At 40.1% G+C, this 16642-nt stretch overlaps 1 protein-coding gene across 1 annotated transcript; it reads left to right on the plus strand.

The window, feature by feature from the left end:
• Positions 1–491: 491 nt before the first annotated feature.
• Positions 492–9848, plus strand: LOC128864471 (uncharacterized). Its single transcript, XM_054104148.1, has 5 exons — positions 492–623; positions 708–1186; positions 1808–2366; positions 4541–5854; positions 5937–9848. Exons 1-5 carry the CDS (start codon positions 569–571, stop codon positions 6287–6289), a joined length of 2760 nt encoding a protein of 919 aa, XP_053960123.1. The 5' UTR covers positions 492–568; the 3' UTR covers positions 6290–9848.
• The last annotated feature ends 6794 nt before the right edge of the window (positions 9849–16642 follow it).

The following is a 16642-nucleotide window of genomic DNA, read 5'->3' on the forward strand; positions in this document are numbered from 1 at the left end:
ATTTATGTACAACCGGAAAAGGCCCACATTAATTTTGAAGGACCCTAGTAAATGATCGCTTGAACTTGTTGTTTGCGTTTTGCAACAGATTCTGCATCGCCGTCTGATGCTTCCAACTCACGGCGAAACTTATAAACGATTGAACGGGCGCATTTAAGAAATATAGAGACGGGTGCAGTTAATATCTTTTGAGATTTCTAAATCGGTGTGCTTTGCACATATAGCGACAATATCTGCATGTCTCTTAATTTCTTGAGTTAAGTTGAAGTCCTCCATGTCTTATCTGAAAAAGAGCAAAAAGAAAAAGTAATGGTCATGCAATAGCCAAATCTATGAATGTATTAACAAAAATTTTAAAATTCCAGTTAGAAAATTTATTTAATATCTCGCTATTATGCTGGTAATGCAACAGGCTGTGTAAACTCACCCTTAATATAAATGTAGTTTGGCGCTGGATTTTTTTCGATAAAATTTCTATCGAATGTTATCGCTAGAGGGAATGAAAATAAACTTCGGTTTGTGGACCAGTTAAAAATTTGTTAATTTATTTTTCTAATATTAATTAGAAATGCTGTCCATTGATGAAAATGGGATTTCCTCTTCCGAAGATAGTATTGCTGAAGGTAGTATTTAAGAGAATGTTTGAAATAATTATAATTATTTACGTATGTAAACCTTTTATTCCTAAATTATTTATTTTGGTGTAGATTCGTCGGAATCTGAATTCGAGGACGACCAAAATGCTGACTATACCACGTTTAACGCCAGATATATGGGGGAGATAACAAGTTTACTAGATGCCCATAGCCATGTAAATTGCGAGAATGCCTTAAAGCTCAACCAGGAGATGCAACTACGTTTGCAAGAGGTGCGAAAACGTTTGCAAGTTTTATTACAAGCTGTACAACAGCGGTACCTTTCAAATGAGCACCGCCTGAAACTGAATTTGGGGAAAAAGCAACGAGGATTTGGTATACGTGGCGCTTATCTGAAAGGTGGAACTTTCTTCTTCAAAGGAAATATGTTCTTTAAAGATCTAAATTGTCGTAACTGTCCAAACAATCAAGATTACGAATATCGCAAAAAATTTGAAGGTGAAATGTTTCCTATGGATTTTGAACTGTGCAGTCGACATGTATGGTCATTGTTCGACAAAAAAGCTGTGGTGCAAGCAGTGAAAGAACAGGTAAGTTTGACTTATATTCCTACATTCAAGCCTACGAATACATGGTGCAAGATGTGTAAAGAAGGATAGCAAAAAGTGTTACGCTTATGTTGTGACGGTAGAGCTTACACTACTGTGTTGACCCTTTTTATATCGGGCTGAGGACATATGCAAGTGTTTTTGAGGAATGTTTTATATTACAACACTATACGAACTACACAAAATCAAAAGTAAATTGAAATTGATAATTCAATGAAAGCGCGAATGGTTTATTTCTTCTTTTCAATTTGTACATAGTCGTATTCATATAATAACGGTTCTAAATCACATTCAACATTTTGGATTTTTTTTTTTGCTATGCCACGACATATTTTTATTAAAGCTATATTTCCAGAAGGTTTTTGTATATTTTATATTTTTTTATTATTTAATATTAAAACTTACCTGAATCTGTGCTAGATCTACGCTTCACATATGCAGTTAGTTGACATGAAACAAGTATATGTAACTCTATATATGTATGTATTTCGCCAGCTTATATTTTGTTCACTGTATTTATATGCCAATGTGTAAGAGCACACTGTATTAGATTCATCTACTTCATAGGCACATTTACTAAGAATCTCCATGAACTTCTTGCAGGTAATTGATTATTTAGCTGATCGCAAATATCGGGATAGAAACAATAAATCGAAAAATCTTACACTTGAAATAAAAGTACATACGGAGAAGTTGGCAAACCTATTATCACAAGTAGATGAGAAATTCCAGATTGATTGGGAACAGGTCTCTGCACACAACTTAAACTATCGGCATTCCCCTAGTAGTTGCAAAACAATGTGGCAAGTGTACTTGCATCCCTCCCTTAAACGTAGTGCTTGGTCTGCGGAAGAAAACAAACGTCTTTTATGTGCAGCACAGATGCATAATTATCAAAATTGGGAGAGTATTGCGAAAGAGGTTTCGAAGCGTTCCGATTACCAATGTTTTATACAATACCAGACAACCGTGTGTTTTATGGACACACAAAGGTGGGGACGTTGGGATAAGCGGGACGACACTAAGCTTCTGGAATTGATCGACAAAAAGTCGGTGAACGGTGTGATAGATTGGAACGCAGTTGCTGCATATTTTCCACATAAGCCAAAGAAATCGTTGCACCAGCGCTACATATATTATTTGGATCCAAAGATTAGCCATGGTAAGGAAGTAATGCATATCCTTTTCTTATTGTTAAAACATGGAGCGATAAAATCTGGCATTTGTAAGTCTTATAGAAAATTCTAAAAATGATGAAAATAGACGGGTGCAGAATTTTTGTGTGGTAATTTATGTAGTTGTGCCACTTATAAAAAAAATGATTATAAAATAATTTTATTTATTGGAAAATTCTGTAATTAACTATTTTGAAGTTTTGTATGTAGGCTTCAAGAAATGAACGGTATTTTCTTCAGTATTGCTGCAGGGTGGCATTTAGGGTGTGCCCAGGACCCTGGTACGTTTTTCATTTGCCTTTATTAAGCTAATAAACTAAATTGCTAAAAGAAATCAGCTAGGTATTTTATAAAAAATCAAACAAACCTTTTTTCTGTGACTCAATTTTGGAAATATGAGTTATTTCATATAACTTGAAAGACAAAAATAAATAAAACATAACTATAAATTTGGTAAAATAGGTTTTTAGTTACTAAATAAACATGTTTTTTTTCACGTATTTGAAATTAAAACTCCTACACCACACAAAAAAGAAAAAATTATCACTCTGAAGCCGGTAATTTATTTGATGGTTTTATCACTTTAAGCTCTACATACATACATACTTAATTTACTTGATGCGCAATACTAAAATGCCATATTTTTGAACTCATCAGTAGCATCATAAAAAACAAGGTTCATATTAAAATTCGCAGAAATTAAAAATTTGCTTGTTTTTTCTTCTGAAAATTTTGAAATTAAGAATTTACCTATACACCAAGCCAAGAATGCAAAATGAAAACACAGTAAAATAACAATGAAAATGGCTTTATTGTTTTCTAAAATATTCTTCTTTGAAGTCAATATGTTTCTGCATTTGCTTGAACCAATTTTCAAAGCACTTTTGCTACTCAGAATTGGTTACGCCCAAAATGATTGCATTTTTAGGCATTGAAAAATATTAAGCTTGCATTTTATCTTTGATGTTCGAAAACAACAAGAAATGTCTAATCAGGGTTGCAAGGCGTATGACCCATAAATTCGATATTTGTAGTGGTACACTAGACAGCGCTAGTTTACTGGAGCGGCAGCCCTTGGTCGGGAGAAACCTGAGTCATTCCGGTAACGCAGAACCGGCTGCCGTGGGAAATCTTTTTAGTGTTCAAAAACTCTTGTGCGATCCGATTTGTGAGAGTTCGGATTGTCTAGATTTTCTTCGAAAAGTTCTGGCACACAAATAGTTATGTACCACTCAGATTTGATGTGATTTGACAAGATTTGGAAATTACCAGAGTTCATGAAAACACAGTCGGCAAGTCGAGGTTCTTCTTCCGCGAACAACTTTTGTTTGATTAAGCTCGTCTTGGAACACACATGCTGTCGGTTACAGGTTTACTTCCGGCTCATATGCATAGAACTAGAATTTGTGACCTGTTACCATGTCATAGATGTGCTTTTGAACCAACACGGCTAAATTTCTTCCACAGTTTTTTACGCTAGTCGACACCAGTCCGTTTTTTGGGCAATCGTGAAATTACGCGGTATTCAGAAGTATAAATTTTCTGGATGACCAAATGTTCATGCAATTTTGAATGTATTTTGGTTCCACTAATGCTCAAGGATGCTTCTTCATAACGATCTTGTGGTGTCAATTGTTTCTGGCACAACAACAGTTTTCGGATGGCCTTCACGAAATTGATCCTGTAAGGATCGACGGCTACGTTGGAATTCGTTGTACTAGCATTTCATATTGGCTAAGGGTTGCGCTTCAACGCCAAAAGTTGAACTAAGTTGATCCATGCGCACTCCTCTCGAAAGTCGTAATAAATCATCGCATGAAAATTTTCACGAGTTGACTCCATTTTTTGAGCGAGATAAATTCTCACTAAGTCACTGAAAAAATAACAAATAAAACTTTGTAAGTGGAAACGTTATATGTAAGTTCATGCTAACAAATACCAAACATTTCGGAAAAAATATCGAATTATAGCTCAACACGTGTAATGTTGGAAAAGCGCAAAATGTAAAAGGCAACCTCCGTAGGTACATATGTACATATCTATTTTATATGTGTGTATATGTGCATATCTGTTTTTCTTTTTTTGGGAATTTTCAATGTACTTAAACCACTGTAGTACTGTGTAAGCAAATGTATTTTTGTTAATTAATCGTCTCTTTCAGAACCATTCACTCCAGAAGAGGACCTGATATTGTTGGCAGCAGTCGAGGAATATGGTGAAAAATTCGCTTTGTTTCCACGCACTCTTTTTCCAAATCGTTCAATAACGCAGCTACGGATGCGTTACAAGAACACATTGCAAACTCGCCACATGCTAAAGCCTTGGTCTGTTGAGGATGACAAGAAACTTATGGAGTTTGTGTCTGAGCATGGAACATCGAGTTGGTTACGTTGTGCAGAGACACTTGGCAATCATAATCGTATTAGCTGTCGTACACGTTTCCTTACCATACAGAAATTTTTCAAGAAAAATCCAGAAGCGACACTCGAAGACATACCACGAAAGAAGAAGTGCATTTTGAAGAATAGTGTTATAACAACGGAGAATTGGGTGGAAAAAGTTGCAGAGCTGCGTGAAAATCCTAACACAGTACTTGTACCCCCGAGTCGAAGATTTAAAAAAATTAACGGAATGTCGGAAAAGTTTAAAAAGGAACAAAAAACGCGCACAGCTAACGAACCACCAAAATGTGAGGTGTCAAAGGCAACAGAGAGAAAACATCGGAAAGTTCCATATGTCGAGCGTTTGCGTGCTGTGGAACAGAAGTTATATCATTTCTTCAAGTACGCGTACAACTTTCGCTTAGGCAACGATATATGCACTAAACCACCGAATGCACTATTGCGTGAAGTAGCAACGACGCTTCATTTTGTAGCCGATCCCGCACGGCAGTATGTTACAGATACATCGCTTTCACCATACATCAGTCGTCGTTGTAAGTTTTACCTGCAACAGCAAAGTCAACTAACCAGCGAAGCTTTCAAAAAACCATTTGACCATACTCTTCCACCCAGCTGGTCAACAGCAATGGGCTTTCGAGCACTTTGTGTGCAATCGGCGCAGATACAATTAGGAGGATCGAAAAATGATGAATGCATCGAGGATCGCAAACCAAGTGAAATTGAAAAACATGAGGCAGTACAGCGTTTTCGCAAACGCATGCGTGCATTATTTTACCAAACAGCCCTTCTAAGTCGGCTACAACCCGCTCGTTTTACGAAACTAATAACGACAGAAGTGGCAGTAACGGAAAATTGTACAGAACGATCGGCATTTGATTTGGCTCGGGTAAAGAATGAACCTCATGAATTTCTAGCAATTCATGAACCAATTACAGTTGTAGCGAAAGACAAACAGCCGAATGTGGAAGTTTCGAAAAAGGCGAAAAATACTGAAAAACAATCGAAAGCTGTTAGGCGAAAAAGAAAATTGCAAGTACCAACGTCAACAATCGTACAATCCGAAAGCGTAACAGGTAAGTCAACTAGCTTTGTGAAGTTACGAAATAGCGCCATCAGCTTATTTAGTCTCATTAATGATTAAACCAATTTTTACAGCTGCAAACCTGGAAGCTGAGGAAGAGGTTACGTTTGAGGTTACATTTTTAGATGAAGCCACACTGCCTGAAAATCAAACGGATGCCTTACAGCGTAACTTGCACAGTATCGAAAAGGATGGTGAATCACATCTAGCGTTACAGTCAAGTACAGCTGAGTCAAGTACATCTTTGGTGCCGGAAAGTTTATCAAAAACTTGTATTTCACATTCACCCAAAATGGTACGAAAAAGAAAAATCGCTGCTATTCCGTCATCTGGAGCAGAACCTGGGGAAAAGCGGGCACACATCGAAGCTAGCTGTGATAGAACAGATTTTAAGTTCACAAATGTAAAGACTGAGTTTGAGATGTAATATGAATACGCATGTATGTATGTAGATGCCCGTAAACAACAGAAAAGGTAGGCAAAGGGAAAGAATTAGTCATATTTTAAGTAATTATTATTATTTTAAACACGTCAGTGACATTGTTTGCGTTATTTTGGAAAATACCGAAATGTCCGAATGCTACCTAGGAGTGTACATTGAATGTTTGATGTATATACTTCCCTGAGCACTATTTCGACCGCCTACGATTTATAAATCATATAAATCAAATAATATCGGAAATCTCACAAAATGCAACACAGAAAGTGGCTATTATTAATTCCTATGGCTGTTATAAACTTCGAATATAACTTGGCGTTGCTCATGAGCTCAGGCTCATATGCTAACTTTATGTTATTTTTGGCTTTATATAAACTTTGCTTCGAAAATGGCACAAAGTTGTCGCAATTTGATAGTTAAAAATATATAATTTCGGTAAAACGCATTTAGAAATTACGTCGAAATTATGTTTTTTTTTTAAATCTAGGAGGTGTCCATTTCGATTTCACGGTCTATTGTCTACTCATAACCCAACTTTGTCAATAAACCAAAGATGGAGCTGGGTTGGGCTGATTGTATGTTTCTTCTTTCTTATAACTATATCTGTCCAAATTCTAATCCGTCGCGCTATAGCATCACGTTCGGGAAGAAGGTGTGTTCTAGTTTCCAGGGATTGGTTACAGAAACGACAGGATAATGTGCAGATGGCTCTGCAATATTTGAAGTTGTTTGGTATAAGTATTATGGTGTACATTGATCTCAGGATTCGTGGGTTACAACCCCACGATGTTTCTGCTAAACGTTTGCAAACCATGAGGGCCGCAGATGTTTTGGACAAGGTTGCGTCAGCGTGCCTTCTCCAGTTAAGCTTGGCGTCCAGAATAAGACTTTACCGACCATTGCTAAAACAACCTCGTCGATATTGATTCCCAACCTGGTGAGAGTATTTTTCTGGTGAAGGGAATGATGACTGTTTTCAGACTCACCTCAGGATTCCATCTATTCGTCAGGTTTAAATCTCTTTACAGTATATCGCAAAGGGTATTCTTGAACTTGGCCTTTGTTGTGATTACCAACGTCCTCCGAGTATTCTTGAGCGTATCCTAAAAGCTAAAAAAATTGTTCGTATATGCTTCTTACACGTACGTGCTTACAATCCCATAACTCGGCCGTACTGACATATAGAATTGTACGTCGATGAAAGGTAGATAGTTTAACGGTTTATCATTTTATAGTTCCTTGTAACTTGGTTTCCAATATTTCGCTTTCTTATGATCGCACTGTCATAAGAACTGCCCTTTGTCGTAACTTTATTTAATTTCGTATTGTTAACCCACAACCGAAGTTCAACCCTTTTCTTTTTAACTAGCACTATGGGTGACGCTTTGACTTTCTACAATCCATGGCATAGTGGCCGGAACAATTGAAGTTGCAGCATTTAAATCGTTCATCGGTTCATGTTCTCGCTGATGGACGCTTTGACAATATGACTGATCGGAATCCTCTCACGACCTCGTTTGCTGAAGGAAAATTCTCTAGGTTTGCTTGGTTGCGGAGCTGCCTTTCCGGAATTCCTTCGAAGAGGTAGTCGGCAAAGACTTCTTCGCACCTATAGAATGTTGACGTCACGTTATTACACGCTAAAACTGCGCCCTTAAGGTTTAAGTGTTCAGTTACACACAACATGGCATCGTCGACCTTAAAAATTCCGCAATAGTGCACCACCTGGTTGTACCATGCACTAAAATCATCAGCCCCGTCGTAGGTCGGTATAACTTCTTTTCAGGTGGTCCATTTGAGAAGAGGGTATTGTGTCGCAGAGCGGCAGGAATTTGAAGTTATCCGATTTTGTTTGTTTTTTGAATGACATCATCTGGTTCTTACGGTTACTTTGCCTGACGGTCCATAAGCTGCGATAAGCTGCCAACGATTACAAAGGGAGAGGGACAGTAGCGCCCCATATCGTGGTAAGGCCACAGTTACTTTTGAAGTTATTCGAGAGGGAAGCTCCGTTAGCGATGCACATGTTTTAATTCCAGTCTTCGGCACGATTCCAATTGGTTGGTGCGGTACTCTTCGTATAGTTGATTGGCCGATCACCACATGCGCTGTTCCGCGGATAGGTGGCCAACCAATACCCGTATGGAGCTTCCCTCTTTGGATGGCGATGCAAAATGGAAAAAGAATATGTGGGTTTTCCATGGTCACTCCGATGATATTTTGATTTGGAATGGAAAAAGAAAGCGTATTAATTATATAGTATCAGCAATTTGTTTTTGTGATATACGTATATAGAATCTCGATGTTCTATATTTATTTATTTAAACAAAAGCAACTTTTAAAATGCAAAATATTTATGTTGAGAAATCGAATGAATCGTCAGTTGCAATTGAATTTCATTCAACAAACTTGGCTACGGTTCTTATTATCACCACTACATCACCTCCTTTCCAAAAAGTTGGCTAAAACTCGAATGAATCACCTCATTGCTTAACCGCTAATTCGTTACTTCTTCCATCGGAAAATATGCCGGTTTAAGTCTGTCGATCGATACTGTGACTGGTTTTGACCCCATCAGTATGGTGAATGTCTTAGGGTATCTGCTGATCACCAGATATGGTCCGTCGTACGGTGATTTCAATGGCTTTTTAATATTGTCATTCCGAAGAAAAACGTGACTACAAAATCGTATATTCTTAGGAATAACTACTGCAGGTTTCCCATGTTACGAAATCTGTACCGGCCTAACTGTTTCGAAATGTTGACGCAATTCTCGTAAAAAATCCTTTTGATTCATGGAGATATCTTCATCCGTATCTATTATATCACCGGGGGTCTGACAGTTTGCCAATATAACATTTCTGCCACCGAAACGCCTGAATCTTCTTTCACTGCCCAGTTAGCATCTGCGGAGTGACACGTAAGCGCAGATTTTAAAACCCGGTGCCATCTTTCCACCATACCATTAGCTTGTGGGTGGTAGCTGGTGGGGTGTATATGTTTGACTCGCAAGAGTTTTGCCAACTCGTTGAAAAAACTGCTCTCAAATTGACGTCCCTGATCAGTGGTAATAAATTTCCGGACGCCAAATCGACTGATCCAACCACCGAGCAAGTCCCTGGCCACAGTCTCGGCTGTCATATCTTCCAGGGGAATTACCTCTATCCATCGTGAGAAACGATCCACACATGTTAACACTATGGAAAACCTCGTGCGGGTGTAAACGGTCCAACTATGTCTACATTGACGTGCTCGAATCGATGATTTGGAACTGCAAACTGACCCAGCTCAGTTTTCGTATGCCGTGCGATCTTACATCGTTGACAGGTAGGACAGCTTCGAGCCCATTCTCGTATGTCACTATTCATTTTCTTGCACACGTAACTTTTTGTTATTAATTTAGTAGTTGCCCTCGCTCCCGGGTGAGCCAAGCCGACAAGGCACAACGCAAAATTTTCGGAACATATGGGCGCAGACACTCTGTTGAGTCATCACAAACTATATAAATACCTGTGCCTGGATGCCGGTGCTTCATTAAATGCAATGAGGTTGACGAGCCTTTAAGTAATAGGACTATGAATAAGTTCGTGCGGTTTTTTTTCGAAATTTGAAACTTTATTGACGTAAAATGGTTACAAATTTAATATTCAAAATATTGTCCATCGCTTACTACTACTTTTTCCCATCTTTCTGGCAATTCACGGATTCCCTTTGTGAAAAATTCGGTCGGTTTTGCCGCAATCCACGAATCGATCCATTTTTTGACTTCATCGTAATTACGGAAGTGCTGGTCAGCCAGGCCATGTTGCATCGATCGGAAGAGATAGTAATCGGATGGCGCAAGGTCTGGACTATACAGCGGGTGGGGTAGGACATCCCATTTGAGCGTTTCTAAGTATGTTTTGACCACTTGTGCAACATGTGGCCGAGCATTGTCATGTTGCAAAATAACTTTGTCGTGTCTATCGGCGTATTGCGGCCGTTTTTCTCGCAGTGCTCGGCTCAAACGCATCAATTGTCGTCGGTAGACATCCCCCGTAATCGTTTCATTCGGTTTCAGTAGCTCATAATACACAACTCCCAGCTGGTCCCACCAGATACACAGCATAACCTTCAGGCCATGAATATTCTGCGCCGACGTCGATGTTGAAGCATGGCCAGGGTATCCATACGTTGCCCGACGTTTTGGATTGTCGTAATGGACCCACTTTTCATCGCCAGTCACAATTCGATGCAAAAAACCCTTTCTTTTGTGCCGTTGAAGCAGTTGTTCGCATGCCATAAAACGGCGTTCAACGTCTCTTGGCTTCAATTCATACGGCACCCAATGGCCTACCTTTCGGATCATTCCCATGGCTTTTAAACGTTTGGAAATGGTTGATTGATCAACTCCCAAAGTTTTTGCAACCTCTTCTTGCGTTTGAGCCGGATCTTGATCGAGCAATTCCTCCAATTCGGTATCCATGAACTTTGGCGGCGCACCCTCGCGTTCTTCGTCTTCCAAGCCAAAATCACCACTTTTAAAGCGTGCAAACCACTTCTGGCACGTTCGCTCAGATAGAGCATGCTCACCATAAACTTCCACCAAGATACGATGACTTTCGGCTGCTTTTTTCTTCATATTAAAATAATGAAGAAGAATTCCCCGCAAAAACACATTATTTGGCACGAAATTCGACATTTTCAAGTGTGGTAAAAATATTGTTGTTTACGCTTCAAATAAAAAACTTATACTGACGTTTGTGCCTTACGACAGTAGCTCTCCAATGAATGTTTGGAAATGTGGATCGATGGAATAATAATCAAGTTACGCCATCTGTTGTAAAACCGAAACGAACTTATTCATAGTCCTATTAGATTGTTAAGCTCGTCGCATCTAACTTGTTATCATGTAATTGTTGTAACTCCACTGATGGGAGTAGCGTAAAGGTTTCCATCCTCGAAAGTATGTTGGCTACAATATTGTCAGCCCCACTGATGTGTCGTATATCTGAAGAAAACTGACTGATGAAATTCAGTTGTCGAGTTTGTTGTGGCGAAAGCTTCTCCCATTTTTGTTCAAATGCTTGTGTTAACGGTCTGTGATCGGTGAAAATTGTGAAAACGGATCTCTCCAAATGGTAACGGAAATCTCGAATGGCCTTATAAATCGCTAACAACTCACGATCAGAAGCACTGTAGGGTTGTTCTGCTGGATAAAACTTTTGCGAAAAAAACCTAATGGCATCCATTTACCGTCGACCAACTGCTGTAAATCTGCTCTAACCGCGATATCCGAAGCATCGGTCATCAAACCAATTCTAGCATCCCGCATTGGAAAAGCTAAAAGGGTTGCTTCAACTATCTGCTTTTTAAGTTTTTCGAATGCTTCCGTCGCTTCTTTCGTCCAGTTGATCTCTGTCTTGTCACGCTTCTTACATGGACCCATTAACTTCTGCAACGGTGCCTCTGTAGCAGCAGCAAAAAGGCAAAAATCGCCTATAAAAATTAATGACACCCAAAAATCTTCTCAACTCCTGGTCTTGCTTCGGTTTTTTGTGCTGCAAAATACCCTCCACCTTCTGTGGTAGCGGCCTGATACCCTCGGCTGAAACTAAATGACCCAGGAACTCCACCTTCTTTTGACCCAGTTGACATTTTTCAGCATTGATAACCGAGCACATCACCGAGATATGGAAAAACAAAAGGTAGCCCTCGGACAGCCTCATCAATGTAGCGTTAAAACGTTTGGGACGCGCTTCTAAGCCCGAAGGTCATATATTTGAACTCAAAAAGTCCAAAAGGCGTCACGATAGCCGTCTTCAGTACGTCTGCAAGATGCACTGGCATCTGATGATAAGTTTTTTTGCATTCAATCACCGAAAAAATCGTCTTCCCGAACAAATCGCTTCCAAAATCTTGAATATGTCGCATCGAATAGTTGTCGGGAATTGTTTTGGCATTTAGCCGTCTGTAATCCCCACAGGGTCGCCACGTTGCCCCCTGACTGCAAGAACGCTGACGATGAGATAATCAAATTCTCTTTTTGCAGCTTCTCGTTTTTTAGGTGAAAGACGGCGCATCTTCTGCACTACTGGTGCTCCTCGCGTTTCTATATGGTGTTGTACTGCTGTCGTAAGCCTTTTATTTTTTGGTACGTCGTCAGTTAGGTCGGGATAGCGCGCTAAAATTGCATGAAAGGCTGTGCTACATCAGCAATGATGAAATGCCAATTAAAGTTTCGCTTAAGACCTAAATTTATTGTGATATGTTGCCTACCGAAAGTATCAATTGTAGTGTTGTTTGCGGCAATCAGTCTCAAGACGGAAGGTTGCTTACTCTCACCGTGACGCTTGGGCACCACCGACACTTCGGCACCCGTATCGATGAGGAACTTCATTGAAGAAATTCCCTCTCTAACATAAAGGTGGCTGGAGTTAATTTCCTCCTCCGGTTTAGCCGCTTTAAACGGAGAACTGACTAGTTTTCCGAGCGCTTTCGATGGAAAATACACGGCTGTCGCCATCGTTTTGCTTTTTCACCGAAATAGTGATGGTATCAGCAAAAATCGTTATACCCATTGTTGGAGAGAGAAGCGTTTTTCTAGCTCTATATTAGAAAAATTATTAACCTTTTATTTAGATTTATTTGTGAGTTATCTAATATAATGTAAGTTATAATATTATATTATAATCAAATGTATTAAAGTACAGGTGCGTTGCGCGGTCAAGCAAAGAATGAATATATGTATGTATGTGTGTTGAGCGGTCAATCGAAGAATGAAATCCGGTGTGTTGAGCGGTCAATCGAGGAAAGAATATATTAAAAATCCTTTAGCAGTAGGTAGGCGATGACGAAGAATGGTGGGTGACGAAGACGAAAAACAAAACGGTGATGTATGGTGGTGTGATTTTCGCTGCAGCTACTACGAGTGGTGGCGTGATGTTAGTCGTGCCGAAATTACATTTTTTATGCACGCACTTTTGTATTGGCTCCCGATTAGCGGGACATCCAATCGAACGATGAAACTGACCTACCGCTAAGTATAGTGAACTCAGTGCACTGCTATGGTTCTGTGTCTGCACCGCTTATGTGTTGCGTTCTCCCAGTGGTAATTTTTCTGTTGCGTTATCCCAGTAGGGATTTCTGTGTTTCAACATGAACCCCCCCTGGGAAGCGATGCTTTACAGTCCTTCCTAATTGCATTGAGATATTGGCAGTTTGGCTACCCGTGTTATGGCTCGCTTGTGAGTGCTTTCTGCGGTTTTTATGATGACTACTCTGACCTTTCCGTCAGAGCCTTCGATGGTATCTAAGATGCGACCCATGATGAGAAGAGCATTGTTTATTTCCGATGCGGTGAAGATATTTTGGTTGGTACGAAATCCACGCGATGCATCTGCAAAGCGTGGCACATAACACATTATTCGAAGAAGTTTATTGTAACTCGTGACAAATTTATGCTCGCTGATGATATCTGTTGTAGGATTTGTCAGCAAAAAGGTATTGTGTCGACGTAGTAGTGATGACGGTGAATTCGATAACATGCAGTCAGTCGCGATAGATGTAGTGTATGATGAAACCAACGTAGCTGACGATAACAGTGGGTGGTTTGTAACGGCTCCGGCTACCACCCACCCAACTTTAGTTTTTTGAAGGACTGGCTTATTCTCGCCTAAGCTGATATGTCCAACCAACAGTAAATCGTAAAAAATGCTTGCTCCTATCAGCAAATCCACTGGGCATGGTGTGTTGAATGTTTTGTCGGCCAAGGTGATATTATTTGGGATATTCCGTGCTGATGTGTTCAACGGTGTGCGTGGTTGGGACGGGGTTATTGTGTTCATGATAACCGCATCCATTGTTGACGAATAAACTGTATGTTGAGAGCGTATCTCTACCTTGCATAGGAATTGAGACCTAGCTCCGCACAAACCTATTCCACAGATTTCTAACGGAACCTTTTCCCGTTTCAAACGAAGCAGTTGAGCCATGCGTTCGGTAATGAAGTGCAGTTGTGAGGCGGAATCGATAAGTGCATGTGCGAGTACTAACGCACTTGAAGAACTACGAAGCTGAACAATGGCTGTAGCCAGTAATACTTCTTGGCTACCGTTACATACCTGAAGTGCTGTTGGGGTCGACGTTGAACGCATGTTAGTTGATGGTGGTGTCAATGACGATGTCGATGATTGCTCATTGGCCGCACCTGTAGAATTTCTGTGCAACAGCGTGTGATGACTCGCCCGACATACTTGACATCTATGCGTCGATGGGCACTGCTTGGATGTGTGGTTTTGGCCCAAGCAATTTAAGCACAGATTCTTCTTTTTTACGACGTCATAGCGCTGGAAAGGTGATAGTTTCATAAATGGCGAACATTTGAAGGCGTTGTGAAAAACTGGTTGATCGCACAAGGAGCAGTTTTGCTGTTTGGTGGAGATGAATGCTAGCTGTTTTAATTGTGGTTGATGCTTTGGCCTTGAAGATGACGATGGTGATGAGTTGGCATGTTTCTGATGCGACGTCTTGGTGGACTCTGCGATGGCGTCAATGATATCGATGAGTTGGCAGCGCCGCTCAAGGAATGCGGCGAGGTCATCCCATGTTGGTAGCTGGATTGCCGTTGATGATGATTGTCGTTGTTTTATTTTTACGCGAACTATTCTAGAATTTTCTTCGCGTTGCAGAGGACTTTGCACCTCTACAATGTCATGATCGCTTTCCGTGACTTGAAACGAAAACTAACCGATAACTATAATTTATGAAGTTAAATCCGGCTCGAAGGACCAATTTTATGTTGGAGCTAGAAGCGTTTTTCTAGCTCTATGTTGGAAAAATTATTAACCTTTTATTTAGATTTATTTGTAAGTTATCTAATATAATGTAAGTTATAATATTATATTATAATCAAATGTATTAAGGTACAGGTGCGTTGCGCGGTCAAGCAAAGAATGAATATATGTATGTATGTGTGTTGAGCGGTCAATCGAAGAATGAAATCCGGTGTGTTGAGCGGTCAATCGAGGAAAGAATATATTAAAAATCCTTTAGCAGTAGGTAGGCGATGACGAAGAATGGTGGGTGACGAAGACGAAAAACAAAACGGTGATGTATGGTGGTGTGATTTTCGCTGCAGCTACTACGAGTGGTGGCGTGATGTTAGTCGTGCCGAAATTACATTTTTTATGCACGCACTTTTGTATTGGCTCCCGATTAGCGGGACATCCAATCGAACGATGAAACTGACCTACCGCTAAGTATAGTGAACTCAGTGCACTGCTATGGTTCTGTGTCTGCACCGCTAATGTGTTGCGTTCTCCCAGTGGTAATTTTTCTGTTGCGTTATCCCAGTAGGGATTTCTGTGTTTCAACACCCATCTCGTGCTGCTCCGCTGCGACTGTTTACTGATTTTGCCCGTTGCGGAGGTGCTCCCCTCCGTTGACCTACGTCGCGACTTTCTAAACGGTTTAACCTATTTACCTATTCGGAAATGGTTGCTGTCATCTCGGCACTTGAAGAAGACAGAATCAACGCTGCTACTCGTTGCTGGAATCACCAAAATATCATCAGCCTTCTTAGCTAGGTCATCTACATCACCCTCGATAGTTGCTAAAGTTTGTTGTATATGAACGGGTAAACACCGTAACCACAAAGACTTCAACATGTCTTTACCCAGCTGTTGATTTGCCAAGTCCTTCATTTCACGCTATAAGGATGTATGTTTCTTTTGACCTAACTCGCAACTTCCCACTAATCGCCTGAGCCGCTTCTCATTAGATTCACCAAACTCTCCCATTAGCCTTTTTTTTAATGCATCATGCCAACACTAGGTGGAGTCTAAATAATGTCACTAGCCTGCGCAAGTACCGCTGAATTAATTCCCGCAACCACTTTGAAGTATTTTGTTTCGTCAATGGAAATTCCAGCTCGCGCGAATTGAGCTTCCACCTGCGCAAACCATAACCACGGGTCTGGCTTCCAGATAGGAAGGGTTCCGGTAAGGGTTTAATTGCTAATCGATCCACATGAAATGGAGTTACTGCGTCTTGGAAATTATCCTCATTCCCGACAGGCATGATGTTGTATAAATATAATTTACGTATACTATGATGTTCCACTGCCGTCGGTGTCACCAATTATAGAATCTCAATGTTCTATATTTAATTATTTAAACAAAAGTAGCATCGGGAAGGTGAGACGAGCAATCAGTATTTACAAAACGATTACCTTCAGTTTCCACATAATGGGAGAATTGACAACTGCTTGATCGAGCATCCCAAAGAAAATCCGCATCGTCCACCTGTACGTTTTGCGATATAATATATATATATATATATATATATAGGTATATATATCAT

Source organism: Anastrepha ludens, chromosome 2 (genome assembly GCF_028408465.1).
Source record: "Anastrepha ludens isolate Willacy chromosome 2, idAnaLude1.1, whole genome shotgun sequence".
Classification (NCBI taxonomy): Eukaryota; Metazoa; Arthropoda; class Insecta; order Diptera; family Tephritidae; genus Anastrepha; species Anastrepha ludens.